This window comes from Atractosteus spatula, chromosome 1 (assembly GCF_055471065.1).
Source record: "Atractosteus spatula isolate fAtrSpa1 chromosome 1, fAtrSpa1.hap1, whole genome shotgun sequence".
In the NCBI taxonomy this organism is placed as follows: domain Eukaryota; kingdom Metazoa; phylum Chordata; class Actinopteri; order Semionotiformes; family Lepisosteidae; genus Atractosteus; species Atractosteus spatula.
In genome coordinates this window covers 52357558-52375170 of record NC_142706.1, presented here as the reverse complement: position 1 = coordinate 52375170, position 17613 = coordinate 52357558, and the positions used below count along the sequence as shown (strand labels likewise).

The 17613-nt window shown below is 41.9% G+C and overlaps 1 protein-coding gene across 3 annotated transcripts in view; it reads left to right on the top strand.

Moving 5' to 3' along the window:
* Positions 1 to 17613, top strand: part of znf827 (zinc finger protein 827) — a 67064-nt gene that overhangs the window by 17924 nt on the left and 31527 nt on the right. For all 3 annotated transcript variants that reach the window (XM_088915139.1, XM_088915138.1, XM_088915140.1), the window contains exons 2-4: positions 8567 to 9772; positions 11695 to 11867; positions 12587 to 13058. In XM_088915139.1, coding sequence (XP_088771265.1) covers positions 8567 to 9772; positions 11695 to 11867; positions 12587 to 13058 — 1851 coding nt within the window. The remainder of the gene's footprint in view (positions 1 to 8566; positions 9773 to 11694; positions 11868 to 12586; positions 13059 to 17613) is intronic.

The following is a 17613-nucleotide window of genomic DNA, read 5'->3' as shown; positions in this document are numbered from 1 at the left end:
TTTTCTTCTTAAGACCTTTATCGCGTGAGCTGTAAAAAATCCTTCTGTGTGCCAATAACGGCATGCATGACATAGGCTGTCGACCCCTGCTATATATACTTGTCTCTCATTCAGACTGGCTTCTCCAGTTGAGATTTAGAAATGTTTATGCAACCATGAATAATCCGTACATGCACTATGAAGTGTATTGCTTGGTTTCAGGGGGATCGTGCACTGGTCCTACACAGCAGTAATGCAGGAGGCATTATGGGTCACCCTTAAAGAGCTTAGAGTTTAGAGATCACTTGAAATGAAAATCCGAACACCCTGCAGCTCCTAAGGACCACAGTTGGCAATTTCCTGAGTAAATTGAAGCAATTAATTTACTAAATTAATCAAAACCCAGGTATCCCACGTCTTCACAAACTGGTGATTTGCGGGTGACCTGTGCGCTTGGTGAGACTCTCTGAGACCAGGGTTCACCACCCCTGTCTTAGTTAGTATTCACCATAGGATTGTGTCAACAAAGGAAGGCGCGACCCAAGGTTTTAAAATCTGCACAGGCCTTGAATTTCAATCACCAGGGAGAGCATGACGAAATTTGCTGTTGGCACTACAAACATCAAAAGCTTGATCTGCTTTACTTTTTATTTTCACTTGCGGTGAAATCCATCATTAAATTCTTGGGGGCTGTGTTGAGGTCAAGCAGTATGAGTTTTGAAAGAAGGGTCAGGACCTGAAAAGAGACTTTCTTGAAAGATTGGCAACGAGATTAAAAATCTCTCTTCGGCCATTTGGGTAGCCAATGCATCCTGATGTAACATATAGACGAGCATTGCCCGCATTTACACACATTGAATTCTTCAGATCTGATTATCAAGACGACAGACCAGAGTACTGAAATCAAAGTTTCATACAGCAAATATGCAAAATATTTAGTAGTCTCATAAGTCATAAGTCTAGCAAAAGTTGTAAAATGTTCATACAAGTTTCTGATTGCAAAACTGCCTCATCATAGTAAATCAGATCTCCAAAGAAGAAGGCTCAGCAGCTGAAACCTTGTGTTTCTTCTTTCTACTTTTCAGCGTGGAATTAAGCTTCACTTGTTTACAGTCCTTACTTGGAAGACTATGCTATTCTGCTGTCCTTGACCTCTTTATGACAGTGTCTGTATATGTGTTGTCTTCCCAGACTTCACTGACCACTCCAGGGAACTGTTCACAGATCTGACCTGGTTGTCGGGGCAATGACAAGGCACATTGCTGAGGTGCATGCTGGGTCTTTCGGAAAGTGCCATGTTTCCTGTGGGTGTTAGGGCCCACAGTGCGGGATGAGCCCTCCTCACAGTAGTGCCAGTGATCCGCATGGGAAATCTCAGCCATGTCGTGGGAAGGTAACTGGAGGGTTCTCGTCCTCCTGTGGTAAATCAGATTGCTCTGGGTGCCCAAAAGCCTTCAGAATTGCACTGTGTAAAGATTTGAGCCAGTCCTCTGAGAAGCTTGTGACTTCTACCTTTTCTGTTTTTGCAGTGTGATACAAAAGAGTAGCACTTCACTGGTACAGAAATACCCAGACCTCCATTGAAATGGTGCAAACCGACATTGTCATTTTTTCACACATTAATCTTCCTTTCCAAAGGAGCCCAGCCATTGAGACTAATGGATTGCCAAAATGTGAGGTGCTTCTATTTTTCATTTCTTTTCCCCAACCAGTGTATAAGGATACTGGCACGATACGCTGCTTAAATTTGACATTGCGTTATTAGTTGATCCTCTTGATGAACAGCTTTACTTTGAAGATAATGAAGGTTTCCAAGGGAGAGAGTGTGCAAATGACAAAAACGTGAATTGTGAAATGAATGTATTATGATAAGCTAGTATTCTGTCTCCTGTTTGGGAAAAAAAAACACAGTCCACTTATCATATTGATGTACTATAAAGTAATGAGACAGGACAAATGTGTAGATGTGTTTGTTAACTGGAGAGAATGAGATACTGAGAGTGCCCCAATTAGTGGAATTACCTTCCCTTTTAACATGAGTACTAGTCATTTATAGAGACATACCCATGCAAGATGCTGTTTGCCCAATGTATTTTCCATTCAGTGTTAACGAGGCAGACTGCTGTATGTGCTCATTAGAATAGCCTGCAGTCTTGTCAGGGACGCAGTGCCTGACACTGTGTGGACGTTTAATGGCCTTATTTCTTAATTCTTATTTCTGACTACTCTCTCATTATGATGTAAGTACCTGAGGGGCTTATGGCTTTGCAGGTGTGAGATGGTAGTGTGATGGTGCCTCTGTGTTTTAATAGGAGAAGATAAACTATAGGTGTCTGCTGAAGCGCTTCCTCTGTCTTGTCTTACTAAACACTAAACTTACTAAAATGTTTCCATTGCCTTTCTTCAGTGAGGAAATTATATTATTGTGTTCTGTTTTAGTGTTATGCCAATGACTCATCCAGTCCTCCAATTGTGAAGTTAGACCATCTATTTATGTCTATATGAGACACTGGAGACACTCCATATGAGTTCAAGAAGTGCAGCATGGTGGCAAGGCCGTTAGTACTGGTGCTTTGCTTCTCTTGCGTCCTGGGTTTGATTCCAATCTCGGGCACCTTCTGTGTGGAGTTTGCATGTCAACACTTTTTAATCAATGTATCTAAACTGTCCCAGTATTCTTGTATCCTTTCTAGAATTCAGTCTCCACCTCGCACCATGTGCTCATCATATAGGCTTTGGGACCTGGGAATAAGTAGCTTTCAAATAGTGAAAGTAAATTGGTAGCTTCAATATACCTGCATTCATAGGCAACATTGTGAATCCTGTGGCATTTGGCCTTCAGAGCATGCTGAATCTTTTAGTATTAATGTATCTTTAATCTTCAGTATTAATGTATTGTTAGCATTAGCAGGGGTTCATGGAAGGAAATATTACTGACTTTTTAGATATGTTCTGAACAGGTCAAGAACCCCGTTTCTTGTGTCGTGTAAAAAGTTAAATCACTCATACCTCAGTGTGTACTTAATCATCGTCTCCACAACTCTCAATAGACCCATGTTTTTTCCCCACAAAAAACATTTCTTTTCTAACACAGTCTTCCTCCCGGCATACAAAAACTGAACACTATAAACTCAGCTTGGGTAAACACACATTGTTTTAGTACCCCTGTTTGTCATTTGTTAGTGTGCTTTTCAATTTATTTATAATCAAGCAGTCTACTAGATGTTTAAGTAGAAAGTTATGTCATACACAGCCAAAATGTCCTAAACCACTTTTTCTCCATAAAGGAGAAGAGCTAGAATTAGAGGACAAAATCTTTAAACTTAACAAACAACCTCTTTGTATTTATCATATCTGAAACATGTAATGTAGCCTTGTCTCCTCCAATCTGGATTTTCTTCCTATTATGTAGTAAACATTTCCATTTCAAGGAAAAAATTAACAGAGATAGTGCTCTTTACAGGAATGTGGCCAAGCCTTTGAGTGTGTGTTTTTTCTGCTCTTTAAAATCGATTTATAACACTGATTTACTGCATTCACTAATCAAAGTAACTAATTCACCCTCTCCTGTACCCTTGCTTGCTTAAAAGACATTTTTTGAAATGATCGAGTCTCAGGTAGTTTGGCCAATTTGGCATGTAGGAGAAAACATGGTGATAGGGTTCAGAGTGAAAGCTGTACAACAGGCAGGTCAAGAGCTCTAACCTTATGACCATGTGAATCTGCCCTGTCAGCTGCTGTCTGTGTCACAAGTGTATCTGAAGAATGATGGCAGTCAGAGAGTTCAGGCAGGGTGTGTTGGAGGCCTCCAGTCTGGTTCACTTGAAATAATTGTTGTCATTTGGGTTTTAAGTTTTTCTTTTTCATCTAATGTCAAAATGAGCCATATTGTATTTTTTTATTTTAATAGAATCTCTTGTTATCTTCTTTTCTATACCCACCTGATTTGGAACAGCCAAGTGTGGGCTTTTTTCATGTCTCCCCTCGCAGCTGTAAACCCTGTGACCGCACACGGGGGGACAGTGAGGACGTTTCTCTGACCCGCCCTCCTTGGGGCCTGTCATGTTTTAAACCCTTGGAAGATACGAGGTCCTGTACTCGCAAGCCTGCAAGTGCCCAGGAGGCCATGGGTGTCACTATGCTGCTGAGAGCCAAAAGAGTCCTAGCCAACTGTTACCAGCTTCCCTCACCAGCACTCAGCCAATAGCACACCGCCACTTGGGCAGTACTTGGGGGTCACAGTCGGCTAGGTTGTGCTCTTGTAAACAATGTTTCTAGCCTGGTAGACACTTTATGATACAGGCTCATAAAGCACATAGCACATGCAACAGGATAGTGAGCCTGTGCTCAGGTTAACCAGTTGCGCCCTTTATATGGTATTTTAAATACAGAATGATGAAAGTTTTGAATGAGAAAAAGCTTTTTTTCCCAATTAGTTCAACTGTGAAGTAAGATGAAATCGAGTGCATTTAAAAATCGTTTTATGCACATACAGTACACAGCACCTATAGAACGTTTACACACCCTTTCCAAAATGAAAAAAATTGTGACCAAACAGTCTGAAATCGAGAAGCATTAAATCAGCATCGTACCACAAAACTTCCAAGTGACAATCCAAAATTCAAATTTTGTGCAAAGTAGTTACTTTTATTCTCCAAGTAAGCCATTTATTATTGCACTTAATTAAAGTACTTTCTTTTTATCAGCTGATATTTAAGGTTCAACAGACATCTGTTGTATGTCATGGAGGAAAGCCTCATGTAGATATCATGTGAAAAGCTAAGAAATTTAAAATTTCTTAAAGTATTGCCACACATGCAGTTGGCCTGTTTGTGGTGTCATCCATATATTGTCCTTCTGGCCTCAATTCTCACCTCTCCAGGGCACGGTGACCCCTGCTGGCCAGAAGGAGATTGACTATCCTGATCCCTGCAGACCAGCGTGTTTCAGTTGCTTGGCAACCAGTTGTGCTTCTTCCTTAAGGAACACAATTCAACCAGAAGACATGGTTCACATCAGGGGTGCCATGATAAAGCAAACATTCACTCCCAAAAAGGGGTTAAATATATCGCACAACATTAAAATACAGATGTTCAAAAGCCGTGCCACTTAATGTAATTAATGAGCCAGTACTGGAGTTTGGAACACAAACCGAGTCAACGCTGCTTTTTTTTTTTCTGTGATTGCCCCTGTCACACTTCCATTGTGTGCTGCTCAACATTTTGTTGATATTGGATAGTAATGTAAAAGAGTGTGAGGAGCAGCACAAAGCAGGTTGAAAAGTTTGAGGTGTGGCCAAGCAGCAATACAGACCCTGTTGCTTTGACAACATGTCCTCACAGGTTTGTGAATATTAATAGGTTATCAAGAATATTCACTTTCTTCTTTCGCCCTTGTCTGGCTGGCAGTTAGTTATCTGAGCCTTATGAATATTGATATATGAAGTGTATATTAATGACCCACCGTGACCTTAACCCTATCCTTATTGCCTCCCTGGTGGTAACCGCAGGCTCATGAATATTTATTAAGCTCTGTAACCTCCATTACCCTAATCTTTGCTGTCTAGCCTCCCAGAAGGGCCCGTTGCCATGGTTACCCCTTTACTAAACTCTTTTCAAACCCTGGGAAAAATATGGTTAATAAAAGAGTTTGATAATCAAGTTGTTCTACTGTACTAGAACTAGTTCCTTTTTTTGTAATTGCTGCTGTGTCTTGCCAAAGGTATTTACATATATCTGTGCACAAGTACACTGTTTATATTTTGTAGAATCAGCGCCCTCCACATTTATTTATACCCTCAATGAAATAGGAATGAAAACATCATGTAACAAAAAGATTTATGGATTACATAATGTGTTCTGCTGAAAAACAAAAAAGTAACACTGTAATCTTAACAGAATTCCACAGAGCAAAGTCATTTTTGTTATAAATTATAGGAAACACTAGTGTCACTTTTATTCACACACCTGTGGTTAATATTTTGTAAATCCTCCACTGGCAAGGATGTAACTGACAAGACACCTCCTGTACTGTGCTGTGAGGTTCTAGTATTTCTGAGGGGGGATTTCTGACCATTCCTCCAGGCAGAAGCACCCCAGGTCATTCAGACCCTTGGTTTCTCTTTGAGAACTGCATTCTTAAGTTCAAACCCCAGATATTGGATTGGACTGAGTTCTGAAGATTAAAATAGCTGGTTAACAACATTTATTTTGCACGCAGAGGGAATCAGATGTTTGGAGTTCATGTTCCGAATGAAATTAACAAGGGCTGTAGGACCTGTATGTGCAAGACAACCCCAAAATATAATAATCACCCAGCATATTTCACAGTGGCCAGGAGCGTTTCCTTCACAAGCCTCACCTTTTTAATGATCATACGACACTGAGGGGCACGGCTAATAAACTCTATTTTCATTTAAATTGGACAGTAAGACGTGGTTCCAATTGTCAAGCAGATGTAGTTTGCCAAACTCTGAGTCGCCTCTTTTTGTAGTTCGCCCTCTGAGGGCTTTTCCTTGCAACCTGGCCATGCCTGCCACATGCGGGTTTGAGTCTCTTTTCAGCTCTTTGCATCCTGAAGATGGCAGTTTGTGTTGGCGATCTCCAGCTGTTACATGTGAGTTTACAGTTACATTTTGAACCACTTGTCACACAGACTGTGTTGGCAAGATACTTGCTGTTTTTCTGGCACGGTTGCCACGATCCCAGGTTGCCAGTAGATTCCACTTTTTGTATATTCTGTTACAGCGATTTGACAGTCAATTGAGATTTGTCTTGCCTCTGTGAAGCATGTGGCAACTGAAAGTCTCCTGTGTGTTATTTCTTTCTATACCCCAGTGAAACGGGAAACGTTTGGAGGTTCCTGTATAGTTCAGTGGCTTACACTTCATTTTTAAAAAGCAGTGTAAAATGTTACTGTAGGTTTGTTTTTCTTGATTTGTTTTTTAAAATAATACTTAGAGGGATCAATTTGTCCATTTTCAGGAAGAATAATAAATAATTTGTGTTTAGGAAGTGTTCTGTAAGAAGAGGTGAAAGTAAAATTATAACCTGCTGTCAGATCAAAAAGCCTCTATCCTGCTGTTCTTTAGATTAAGGGTAATAACTTATGTGTCAGAACTCTTTTCTAATTGTTTATACCATAGAGTAGGTGGTATGAAACCGACTGTAAAAGCATGAGACACACATGAACATTTGGAATTGTTCTATTATACAAAGGTGTTTATCAAGCTATTTTGGAACATTTTCAGTGGTATTTTTTATGTTTTAACAACTATAAATGACCATTTAACTATCTGAACATGACTGTGACTAACCCAAGTGCTTCTCTGTCTTGAATTTTATTTAGAGCTTTGTTACTAGTCAGACAGTCCAGCCTGGCTCTAAATGATCTCTAAAAAACACATGCAAGTGAACATTGAAGGCCATAGCAGAAGTGAGAACATAGTGAACAATTTGGGGTATCTGTATTTTTACTTGTTAAAATTAAATTTATGAATGCAAGAATTGGGCAGAATGGCAGAGAAGGATATGAAATCCATCTCTGGTGGACCAGTAGGTGGCACTCTATCCCCTGAACCACAATTTCCAAACAAGGGTCCCAGTATGGTGATGGAGGGGGTGTGTTGTGCTTTAAAAGTGCCATCATTTGGATGAGACACTAACTTTGGTTCTATGCCTGTTAGTGTAAAGCTTTTTGGAAACCTGACGTGCTATGTGAATGCAATTAATTATTATTAAAACCAGCTGTCAAAGGAGACAGTTGTTTCAGTTTTGCCTTTGTACCTGAACAGTCTTGAGAGATTTGTAAAAACACAACAGCGACTAAGGTGAAGACATCCAATCTGCAAATTGTTATGAGGTTGTTGCCCATATAGTTTTATACTCGTATAAATAAAAACAAGGCTTGCAATAGAAATTGAAGACATTAAGAGTGTCTGTCACGACTTTGATTTAAAATAATTGTTTGGCACATTGTGTGAGAGGTGAAATCTTCTGTAGTTCAAGTTAGAAAGCATTATCAGTAGGCACTTTCTTCAGACTCATTGGTTTTTGACATTTTCAATTAGATGTAAGAAAACGTCAATGTAAAAAGTACATTTCTCTTTGCCTACCATTGTGAGGGCTTTCCATACTGCTGTTTCAAAATCCTCATTATTGTAGGACACAGTCTTCCTCAGCAAACGAAAAGCCAGGAGTATGACAGTATACCATACACTATGTTCTGTGTGTGATGTTGTGAATATAATGCTTGTGTATCTCCAGTGAATTCGAAGCTTTAATTCCTGACCTGTTAATAATTGTTACTCACATACCTGGCTTTCTCTGTCAAGAACATTTTCAGTGAAGAGAACTGGCTTTGCCACCATTTCTTGCTTGGGCATAATTCCCTGAAAACAGTTTGACTGGGACATCACAAATAAGCTTTGAGATGGAAGCCCTGCTGTAAATAATTTATTGGAAAGCAGTTTTTCTTTTTCTCACTTCAGGGTTTTTTTGTTTTGCTCGTCACTGCAATGCCTCCTGAACTGCTGTGCATGTTCCCCTGTTGAGGCACCGTTGGGCTAATTTTAGTTGTTGCCTTGCAGATGTGGACAGAGTTGAGGAGGAAGAAGCCGAAGGAGAGACGGTCCCAGAAGACAGCTGGTTTGGGAATGCTTCAGATACTCGCTCCGAGTCCTCCTATGGGGATGTGCAGGATGAACTTCGGGTGTCTCCTGATGCGCCCCAGCAGGATCAGGAGACCTCCGCCGAGAGTTCCCTGGGCTGCCCCACTCCGGTGCACGGGAACTCTCTGGAGCTCTTGGGGCTGGACAGTGAGTCCTTCAAGACGGGGAGCTACGCTGCCAAGGACGCCCTGTCCTCTGTTGTGTCTTCTCTCTATGGGGACGCCTCTCAGGCCCTTGGAAAGCCATTGAGCAGCAATCTCAGGCGTCTCCTCGAGGCAGGCTCCCTCAAGCTGGAAACAGGTGACCTAGCAGCCAGAGGGAGAGGAGGGGACTCCCCTCCAGTAAACCTGGCCACCAGCTTGGCTCTCTCTCCCTCCTCCCATCATGCCCAGCAGTTAAGTGCCCTTGCCCGGAAACTGGTCAACACCGGCTCCACAGCTGTGTCCCCTGCTTCCACGGCACCTCCGAACATCAAACAAGAGCCATGCGACCCCTTCGCCCCCAGCACAAGCAGCAGCGGCAGCAGTGGCAGTAGCTGTGCCGGCAGCTTTGTGTGGGTGGGTGGACCAGAGAAGTGGCCGCCCACCGGCTGCTCGGCCCCCAGCAGCAGCAGCCTCTCCCCGGACTCCGCCATCCAAAAGCTGAAAGCGGCAGCCAATGCCGTGCTCCAGGACAAGAGCGCTGTGGCATCCTCCTCCTCCTCGTCCTCTTCCTCCTCCTCCTCCTCAGCCACAGCTGTGGGGGCCAGAAATGAGGATGCGGTGCGCTTTGACGCCTTTGCCTCTCCTTTCAGCCCGCAGTCGGCTAGCTCCACCCTGGCAGCCCTGTCCAAGAAGGTGAGTGAGAGGGGTCTCTCTGGTGGCCAGACAGAGCACCAGGCCCCTGCCAGTTCCTTCCTCTCGCTGGTCTCCATGACCTCCTCTGCGGCCCTGCTCAAGGAGGTGGCGGCTCGGGCGGCTGGGAGCCTGCTGGCTGACAAGAAGGAGCCACCACTGGTGCCAGGACCACTGGAGGATGTCAAGCCCCTCCTAGACAAGAACCAGAAAATGCCCACATCCTCCCCGAGCCTGGAACTGCTGCTTCCATCCACTCCTAAAGGAAGGACTAAAGCGAGCAGTCAAGGAGGTACTGTATCTCTTTTAGAAGCAATAATGTGCAGTAGAGAAGACTTGGAAGGGTCCTCACAAAGTCTCCGCCTTGATTATCTCGCTTGATTGTTGTCTTACAGTTTCTGATTTGTGATTGTTCCATTCAGGTGCACTTCATGGTGTGCAAGAGAAACGCTACTCTTAAGAGTGGTGTAAAAAGGGAGTGCAGGCCTAATATTGGGAAACAGCTTGAGGCTTTAGGCTGAGGCAGTGTGTCTTTGAAAGAGGTCCAGTCCGATGAGCTCCATGTGAGATTGGAAGTTTTCTGTGGTGGAGGTTCCAGATAATTTATTAAAGATTTATTTATACCAAGTACGGTGTGGTTTTGAAAATGTTGGTCTTTACTTGGTCCTTTGCAATTTATTTTCACAATCTCCTCTCCAGTTTATTGTTACTATTTTATATGTATAGCACTTTATTATTACACATAAAAATAATACTAATAATAAGGCTTTTAAGTTAATACATTTAGCTAAGTAAATAAATATTATGTTTCTTTATTTTATTAGCAAAGCTTTAGTCTTACCTGTTCTTTGTACATCATGAGTGGAAATAGCGTGTCATGCTTCTTAGTCTCAAAGGTGAAGTTCAAGCCTGTTTCAAACGTAAATCCTCTTACAGAGATCTTGAATTTTAAATTAATACAATATCCTTGGCAACCACTGCATTAAAGAGACATGGAGCTAAAATTAGTCTCATTCGAATTTTTTTCTCAGGGCTTCATCAGTAGTGTGTGTCTCTTCTCATCTCAACACCACAGAGCGGCTGTAGAAGAGAGCTCTGAACTGGCTCTGTGGTGTTCCTTAGCGCAGCAGCTACAGCAGTGCGTTTCACTGTAGAGAATAAACCACATTATGGATCACTGTACTGCTCCTCCCAGGTAGTCCTCAGGGTGACAGGCCTGCTTGTGAAACAGCTATACTCAAGAGTGCAGTACAGAAGGAGCTCTAAAACTGAAGGGCAGCACAGCAATCTGGCTCGAAAGTCTGCCTGGCTCTTGACATGGACATTGTACCAAAAGCCATTTGATTCACTGTTAGGCTGTAACTTCATTTCGCCACCTGTAGCCAAGTCAATTCAAGCCAGGTACCCTAAGTGATTGGTACCTGGCATACGCTGACCATCAGCTAGAACATTAGCGTGCAAAGGAAATGGTTGAGACTGGAAAGACACATTGCTCACAGGCCTCGGTGATGCTCCTCCATAAACTCTGCCAAGCAGAGATGTTACTCGGCAGTCGTTGATGTTGACATCTAGAAGCATCCAGCTCTTGTCCTTGAGTGGGTTAAGGCTTGGCAATGTGGTGAACCAGTGTGTGTTGCTGATCCTAGAATGGCACAGGAAGTCATGGATGACTCTTGCCTTAGACCAGCAGAATTGCACTGAAAGACTCTGGGATTATATATATATAACATATAAAAATAAATTGCTGTTTCTTTAATGACATTTGGAGCTCAGCTACCAATAGCTTTTCATGTTGTGCTCAAAGAATCCTGTAGACAAGAAGTCAGTTTCTAAAGTTGGCTTTAATGGCCCACTCTCAGTTCTCATATTCTGAAAGATTTCATTACTGAGCTTGATTTATTGAAAAGATCCAGAATAGAATCTTTTTTTGAATGAGTTATGTGCAGTGCTATTTTCAATTCATTTAAACTCCCTGTTGCTTTGGTATTTTTAAATACATTTCTGAATGCTTAGCTTCTTCTATGACTATAGATCATTCTGATAATTATACCTGACCCTTGTTACTTTCCTTTTTTGCTGTGAAACGTGTTCTATTGAGTTGACTTACATGTTGGTTAATGTTACCCTTATTTCAGTGCCTTTGAAATGAGAAAAATAGATTACCAGCAAATTCCAGTGGCTTTTATAGTGTCTGTTTCTGTCTGTTCTCCACAGCATCTCCTGAAGATGGGGGAAAGCCCTTTCAGTGCCCGGTGTGTGGCTTGGTCATTAAGAGGAAGAGCTACTGGAAGAGACACATGGTGATTCACACAGGCCTGAAGAGTCACCAGTGCCCCCTCTGCCCCTTCCGATGTGCTCGCAAAGACAATCTCAAATCGCACATGAAGGTAGGGCGGGCTGTCCTGTTCACAGCACCTGTACTTCAAATAAGGTCCTGCAGAGTCTGCTGAACTTTGTTGTCATGCACTCAGAGTCATTTTAGTAGAGAGATCCTAACAATTTTTTATTTTAAATCACAAGGATATAAAAATGGGTACAAAAGAGAGGAGGCCTTTCGTCGTGTCTAGCCTAGCTGGTCATCAGTAGCCGATTAATCCAGGATCTCATTCAGGCGTTTCTTTAAAGAAGCCAAGGTCTCGGCTTCAACTACGTGGCTTGGGTGGGTTGTTCCAGACTCCCACAACCCTTTGGGCTTCTTGTTCTCAGTTTTAAATATATTTCCACATAGTTTCCCTTTGAGCCCTCTGGTTGGTGTGTTACTGTGTCATATGACATAGGCGTCATAGGTCATAGGTCAAACCATAGGTGTCTATACAGCACATACAGGTACAACCTGGAACTCTGTTTTAAACCACTTGAATGCCACAACATTTAAATATATACTGTATTTTTCGAGATTGGGAACACTTTAGGTTCTAAACTGAAGGATGTCATATCTGTCATGGCAGTTTTGTCGCGTACTTTGGGTGAATTCATGTATGGATCTCGTAATGTCGATAGCACGGGCAGGTGACTCTCCTGACCTTCAGTGACATGGCGCAGCAGGAACTCTTTCAAGGGGAGATGTGTGCTCACTGAACTGGGTCAATGTTGTGCCCTTGTGCAGGTCCACCAGCACCAGGACCGAGGGGAGACCTTCCAGTGCGAGCTCTGTCCCTTCACCTCCTCCCGGCACTTCAGCCTCAAGCTGCACATGCGCTGCCACCAGCACTTTCCTCGCACGGAGGTCAAGGTCAAGGAGGAGGTCACCACCGACACGGAGGGAGAAGGCTCTGTGCTGGGCGACGCCGCCGCTCTGGGGGACCTGAAGGGCGCAGGCCAGAACTCCCCCCAGCCGCAGGACGCCAGGCTGGGGGCCTCTCCTGCCGAGCCACCCAATCACATGCACATCAAGGAGGAGCCCCAGGAGAGGGACGTGTCCACGCTGTCGCCGTTCTCCCTCTGCAGGGAGCAGACAGCCGCCAGCGCCAAGCCTCTGGACCAGCCAGGGCTGAAACCCAGCCTCCCCTCTCCCGCCTCTCTCTTCAGCCCTGACATCACCACCAAGACAGCCACCGACTTCCTCATAAAGCTCTCAGGTAGGCTGTGCATTACTTTCGCACCTGGAGAGATGATAATGCGCAAACTAACCACCCAAAATACAGTAGATAACAAAAGGATATACAGGCCAATCCCGGTATACATATAAAGTCCCGACATGTAGCAAAATTATTTTTCCTCATAAGAACAAATTAAATGTGGAGGTTCGGGACCATAAGTTTATAAATTTAAGAACAAAGCTTTTCCCATAAGAGTCAAGACGAGAATAGAGTTGAGTTAAGCGATCATAAGGTACAGAAGATGGATGGTGTGTCTCACGTGAAGCTAAGCAAACACAGTACGGAGGGTCCCATTATAAGTCCAGGTTAAATTCCTAAATAGTACAACTTACAGTAAAATTACTTGATAAAGTGAAATTAATATGTAATTAGCCTGAGATGCGCTCCCAACATACAGTTCAATAATGGATATATACAGTTACTGTACCTAGAACCCATAAAAACAATAAATTGTTGTTCGCTGTTTCATGTTAGACTTTTGTTCTACACACTACATGCATTTACCATCACACTTTAATCCACTCTAATCCAATGAGAGACATATTGCGCGTTGGTGGTAAGAAGTCAACTTTAAAAATGGGGCATAGCGATTCATAATCTTAAATTATGTGTAACGGCACTGTCTACAAGAACAACAATGTTTAATTACGTTACTGGCTTATTGTGCCTTGAGAAACGACATATGTTTAGGGAATCTTAATGTCGAGTTTCTTAATCGATTAAGTGCAACAAAGCATATACAACTTTAAAGTATTGTAACGGGGACCATCTGTACCAAAGACAGCACTGAGTTACACTGATTAGCGTTGCTGGAAAATGCACTTTGGGATTTGTATTAAAGCAAACAAGCTCTGGAGTGCAATTTGTTAAAGATGAACAGTGCGTTTGTAATTGAATGCAAAAATAAAAAAGGGTAAAAACGTAGGGCCTTTGCTTTTATGCTAAGTGTGATATCTGCAATGTTGAGATGAAACATCAGGATCATTCTGTCATGTAGTTGAACATTAGGTTAATTAGAAATTCCTATATAATTCAAAATTAAAAAATGAATGTGAAATTAGGAAGGTCTGCTGGACCCTCATTTGACCCTGTCTTGGGACCCTCTGACTCCAAATCTCTCTGTATACAGTGTTATGAGATGCTTTAATTCAGCTCCTCCTGGTGCAATAATTCAGTTCCTCTTCCAGTCTCCTAATCAAATATAAATTACTCTCAGGACTTGCCTTCAGGGGGTGAATTCTAAAAATGTCACTAAGCCTTAAAGAAATCAGAGCAAGAAAGTAAATGTTTTGATCCTGGAGAATTGTTTATGTCTAAACACTTATTGATTCAGTTTAATATACATGCATTTCACACGTTTAAGATATGCAATGTGGTATCTCACCGTAGCTGAGAGCAGTGTGTTCTAGCTATGTTATGAAAGGTGGGCGTGTGTGTTACGTTTCCAAGGTGCAAAGAATAGAATAGCATGTTCGTTTAGTTTTTTGCAGAGAAATGAATAGTTTTGAGAAATTAAGAATGTGGGACAGATAACTAGTGAACAAAAGATGGTCTCCTCGTCGGGCCTGAGGTGTGAGTCTACAGTGATGAAGGAGATAAGGACACTGCCTCCAGTCGAACGGCCTCCTAATATTTACCACTCAGTTTTGACCTGGAGCTGAGCTGACACCCTTAAGGTTGAAAAGCGTGTTGGGGGAGGGGAGGGAAGCATCACGTGGAGACATGTTAGTGAGCAGTATGGTTCCTGTCCGCATTCATGCCAACAAAGATAGAGCGGAGCAAGTAAGTGACATCTCATTTCTCTGGCTGTTAGTGTGTTAGTTGATTAAGGAGGGAAAGAGGATGTGTGAGAGTGGGTTTGGTGATAAATGGTCCTTGTGTCCACTGCTGTTTAACTTCCAGCCACGCTTGACTTGAACTGAGATGCAGTTTTGGTTCTTTTGAACTTCCTGAGGTGAAACAGGAGGATGGACTTTACAAGATCTCTGACATAATTGGAATCCCAAGCTTGGGTTCCCATGTTTGTTACTGTTTGAGTGAACATTTCCCACTCTGCTACTTTGACTCTGCTACCATGCATAAAAAATTGAAATGAAGGGCACTAGTGAAACACAAACTAGAGGAAACAAATGGACACTATGTGGACTTGCATTTAAAAACTGACAACAGGAGGTATTTCTTTTCCCTAAGGGTTGTGAGAGCCTGGAACAAGCTACCCAGCCTTCTTGTTGAAGCTGATAATCCTGACTATCCAGAATAATTAACTGCTAACTGCCAAATGGGCTAGATGGGTCGAATTGACTCCTTTCTTATGTTCTTATGATTAAATTTATCCATCTGTCCATTCATCCAACTTTTACTTTACCAGTAAAGGGTTGCAGGGGAGCCAGAGCCTAACCCAGGTTACACCCACGATGGGACGCCTGATTAAATTTCTGAATGCAGAATATTGCCGTGGATTGGTTTATGACAAACTTTTTCCTCATCGTTTTGAGGAGCATTAAGCAATGATAAAAATAAGAACTATTGCACAGTGCACAAGCTGAAGAGAAAAGATTTTTAATGTCTCAGTGCAACAGAGTAGCAGTCACACTGGTAGCTGTGTGTACCACAGTGGTGTGTACAGTTAATGAATATTTTTTTATTTAGCACCTTTCATGATGTATCATTTCCAGGCAAAAGTAAAAACAAGGAAACGTACACAATTAAAGTACAATAAATTAAATATAGTTTAATGTTCTGTGTAAAAGTGATTTTATAAGTGCTGGATCTAGCATGGGCTGGAAGGTCATTCCACGTCCTTGGTACATCAGAACAGAAAGCACAAAGGTCTCCCAAGGCTCTGAGCCTTATTTTGGGAGCTGAAAGAAAACACAGAGTGCACAGAGTGCAGAAGACATGAAGGTGTGTATGGTGGTGAGAGTTCACTGAAGTGATGGCTATTCAGGTCTCTAAAGGTGAGCAGCAGTATTTTGAATTTTTATTCTGAAGACCATTGTGCAAAGAATCTAGAGGAGAGAAACGCTCATGCAGTTTAGTTTTATTAAGATCAGAGCATCTGAGCTCTGAGCATGCTGCAACTTGTTAAAGGCCTATTTATGTACACCAGCTTACTCTGTATTATGACAGACAAGGCTAGAAAAGGCAGAAGCGTGCACTGTCTCTTCTGCATCGAATTGGAAGAGACATGAATGGTGGCAAACAATATTTCAAAGATTAAAAAAGTTACATTCACAAGTCTGAAATTTAAGAATCAGATTAAGGAGAGCAAGGCAGCATAAGGTATTGTCAGAGTTTAGAAGTATAAATGTTTTTTAACATCTAAGCATCTAAGCAGACAGTTCTTGATCAGAGTCAGCTTTCAAATGATCATAAAAGTAGGTGTCATCAGCATTGAAATGAAAATAGATATCATACCTACAAATAATCTGACCCAGTAGCAAAATATACTTATTAGAATGGGACCATGAACACAGCCCTGTGGGACACCAGGTTGTCCAGTTTTGTCAAGAAGTAAAGAATACACAATTTAGCAAATTATTTTGTATCATTAGATGAGATTTAAACCATGACAAAGTGTGTTCATGGTATACACTAATACCGGCAACCCTTTTAACCAAAAAGGTATGATCAACAGTACTAAAGTCAGCACTGACGTTCCTCAGGAAAAAAAAATAGAAAAAAAACCAGACATAAGCCACAGGTAAATCATTAGAAATCTTAACAAAAGCTATTTCTGTCCTGTGCATCTGTCTGAACCCAGGCTGAAATGGCTGACACAGCGCATTTGTAGCTAAGTGAGCTTGCAACTGAATAGAAGCAGGTTGCTTTAGAATCTATGCTAAAAATGTTGTTAGATATCGTGTGGTAATTATAGTCTGCTGTAAATGAATAGGCTCAAGTCTAATTTTGTTTTTGTAGTACTTGGTTAATATCTGTATGTTTAAGGGCTGAGGAAAATTCCAGATCTTAATGATCCATTGAATATATGTTTGAAAATCGAACAGAGGACTGCAAAATGTTACCAGAGCAAGCTAATGCTCTTCCTGTTCCCATTCCCATTCCCCTTGGCATTGATCGAAGCAGAGCAGGAACAATGGGAACTGGATCCAAGGAGCATGTGTTGGGTTTTCTTTAAGTGATCATTTCAGTCAACTTCCAAAGAGAGACTGCATTAAACTCTGTGAAGTGAGATGCACTAAACGTAAAAGTATGTAAACCTTTCTTAAAAGTGAAATCACAGCAAACAATTTGTCTTGTGATGTTGTCAGCTTCAAACGGAAGAAAATCAGACAGTGGATTGCAGTTTCAACTGTTCTGAGCTGGATTGAAGAGTTAACGTCTTTGCCAAGTACATTACTAAATTCAAGAAGATGGATCGTTGCTGTTGGCTTTCGTACGTTTGTGTATATATATTCAAACATATAGGAAATATAAAAAACATATTCAGTAGAGTTGTGTTTTTTTAGGATTAAAATTGGGAGTCATCATTGTACTTTTAAACTTTCCTGTGTTCAAGAACAGTGATGAAGAA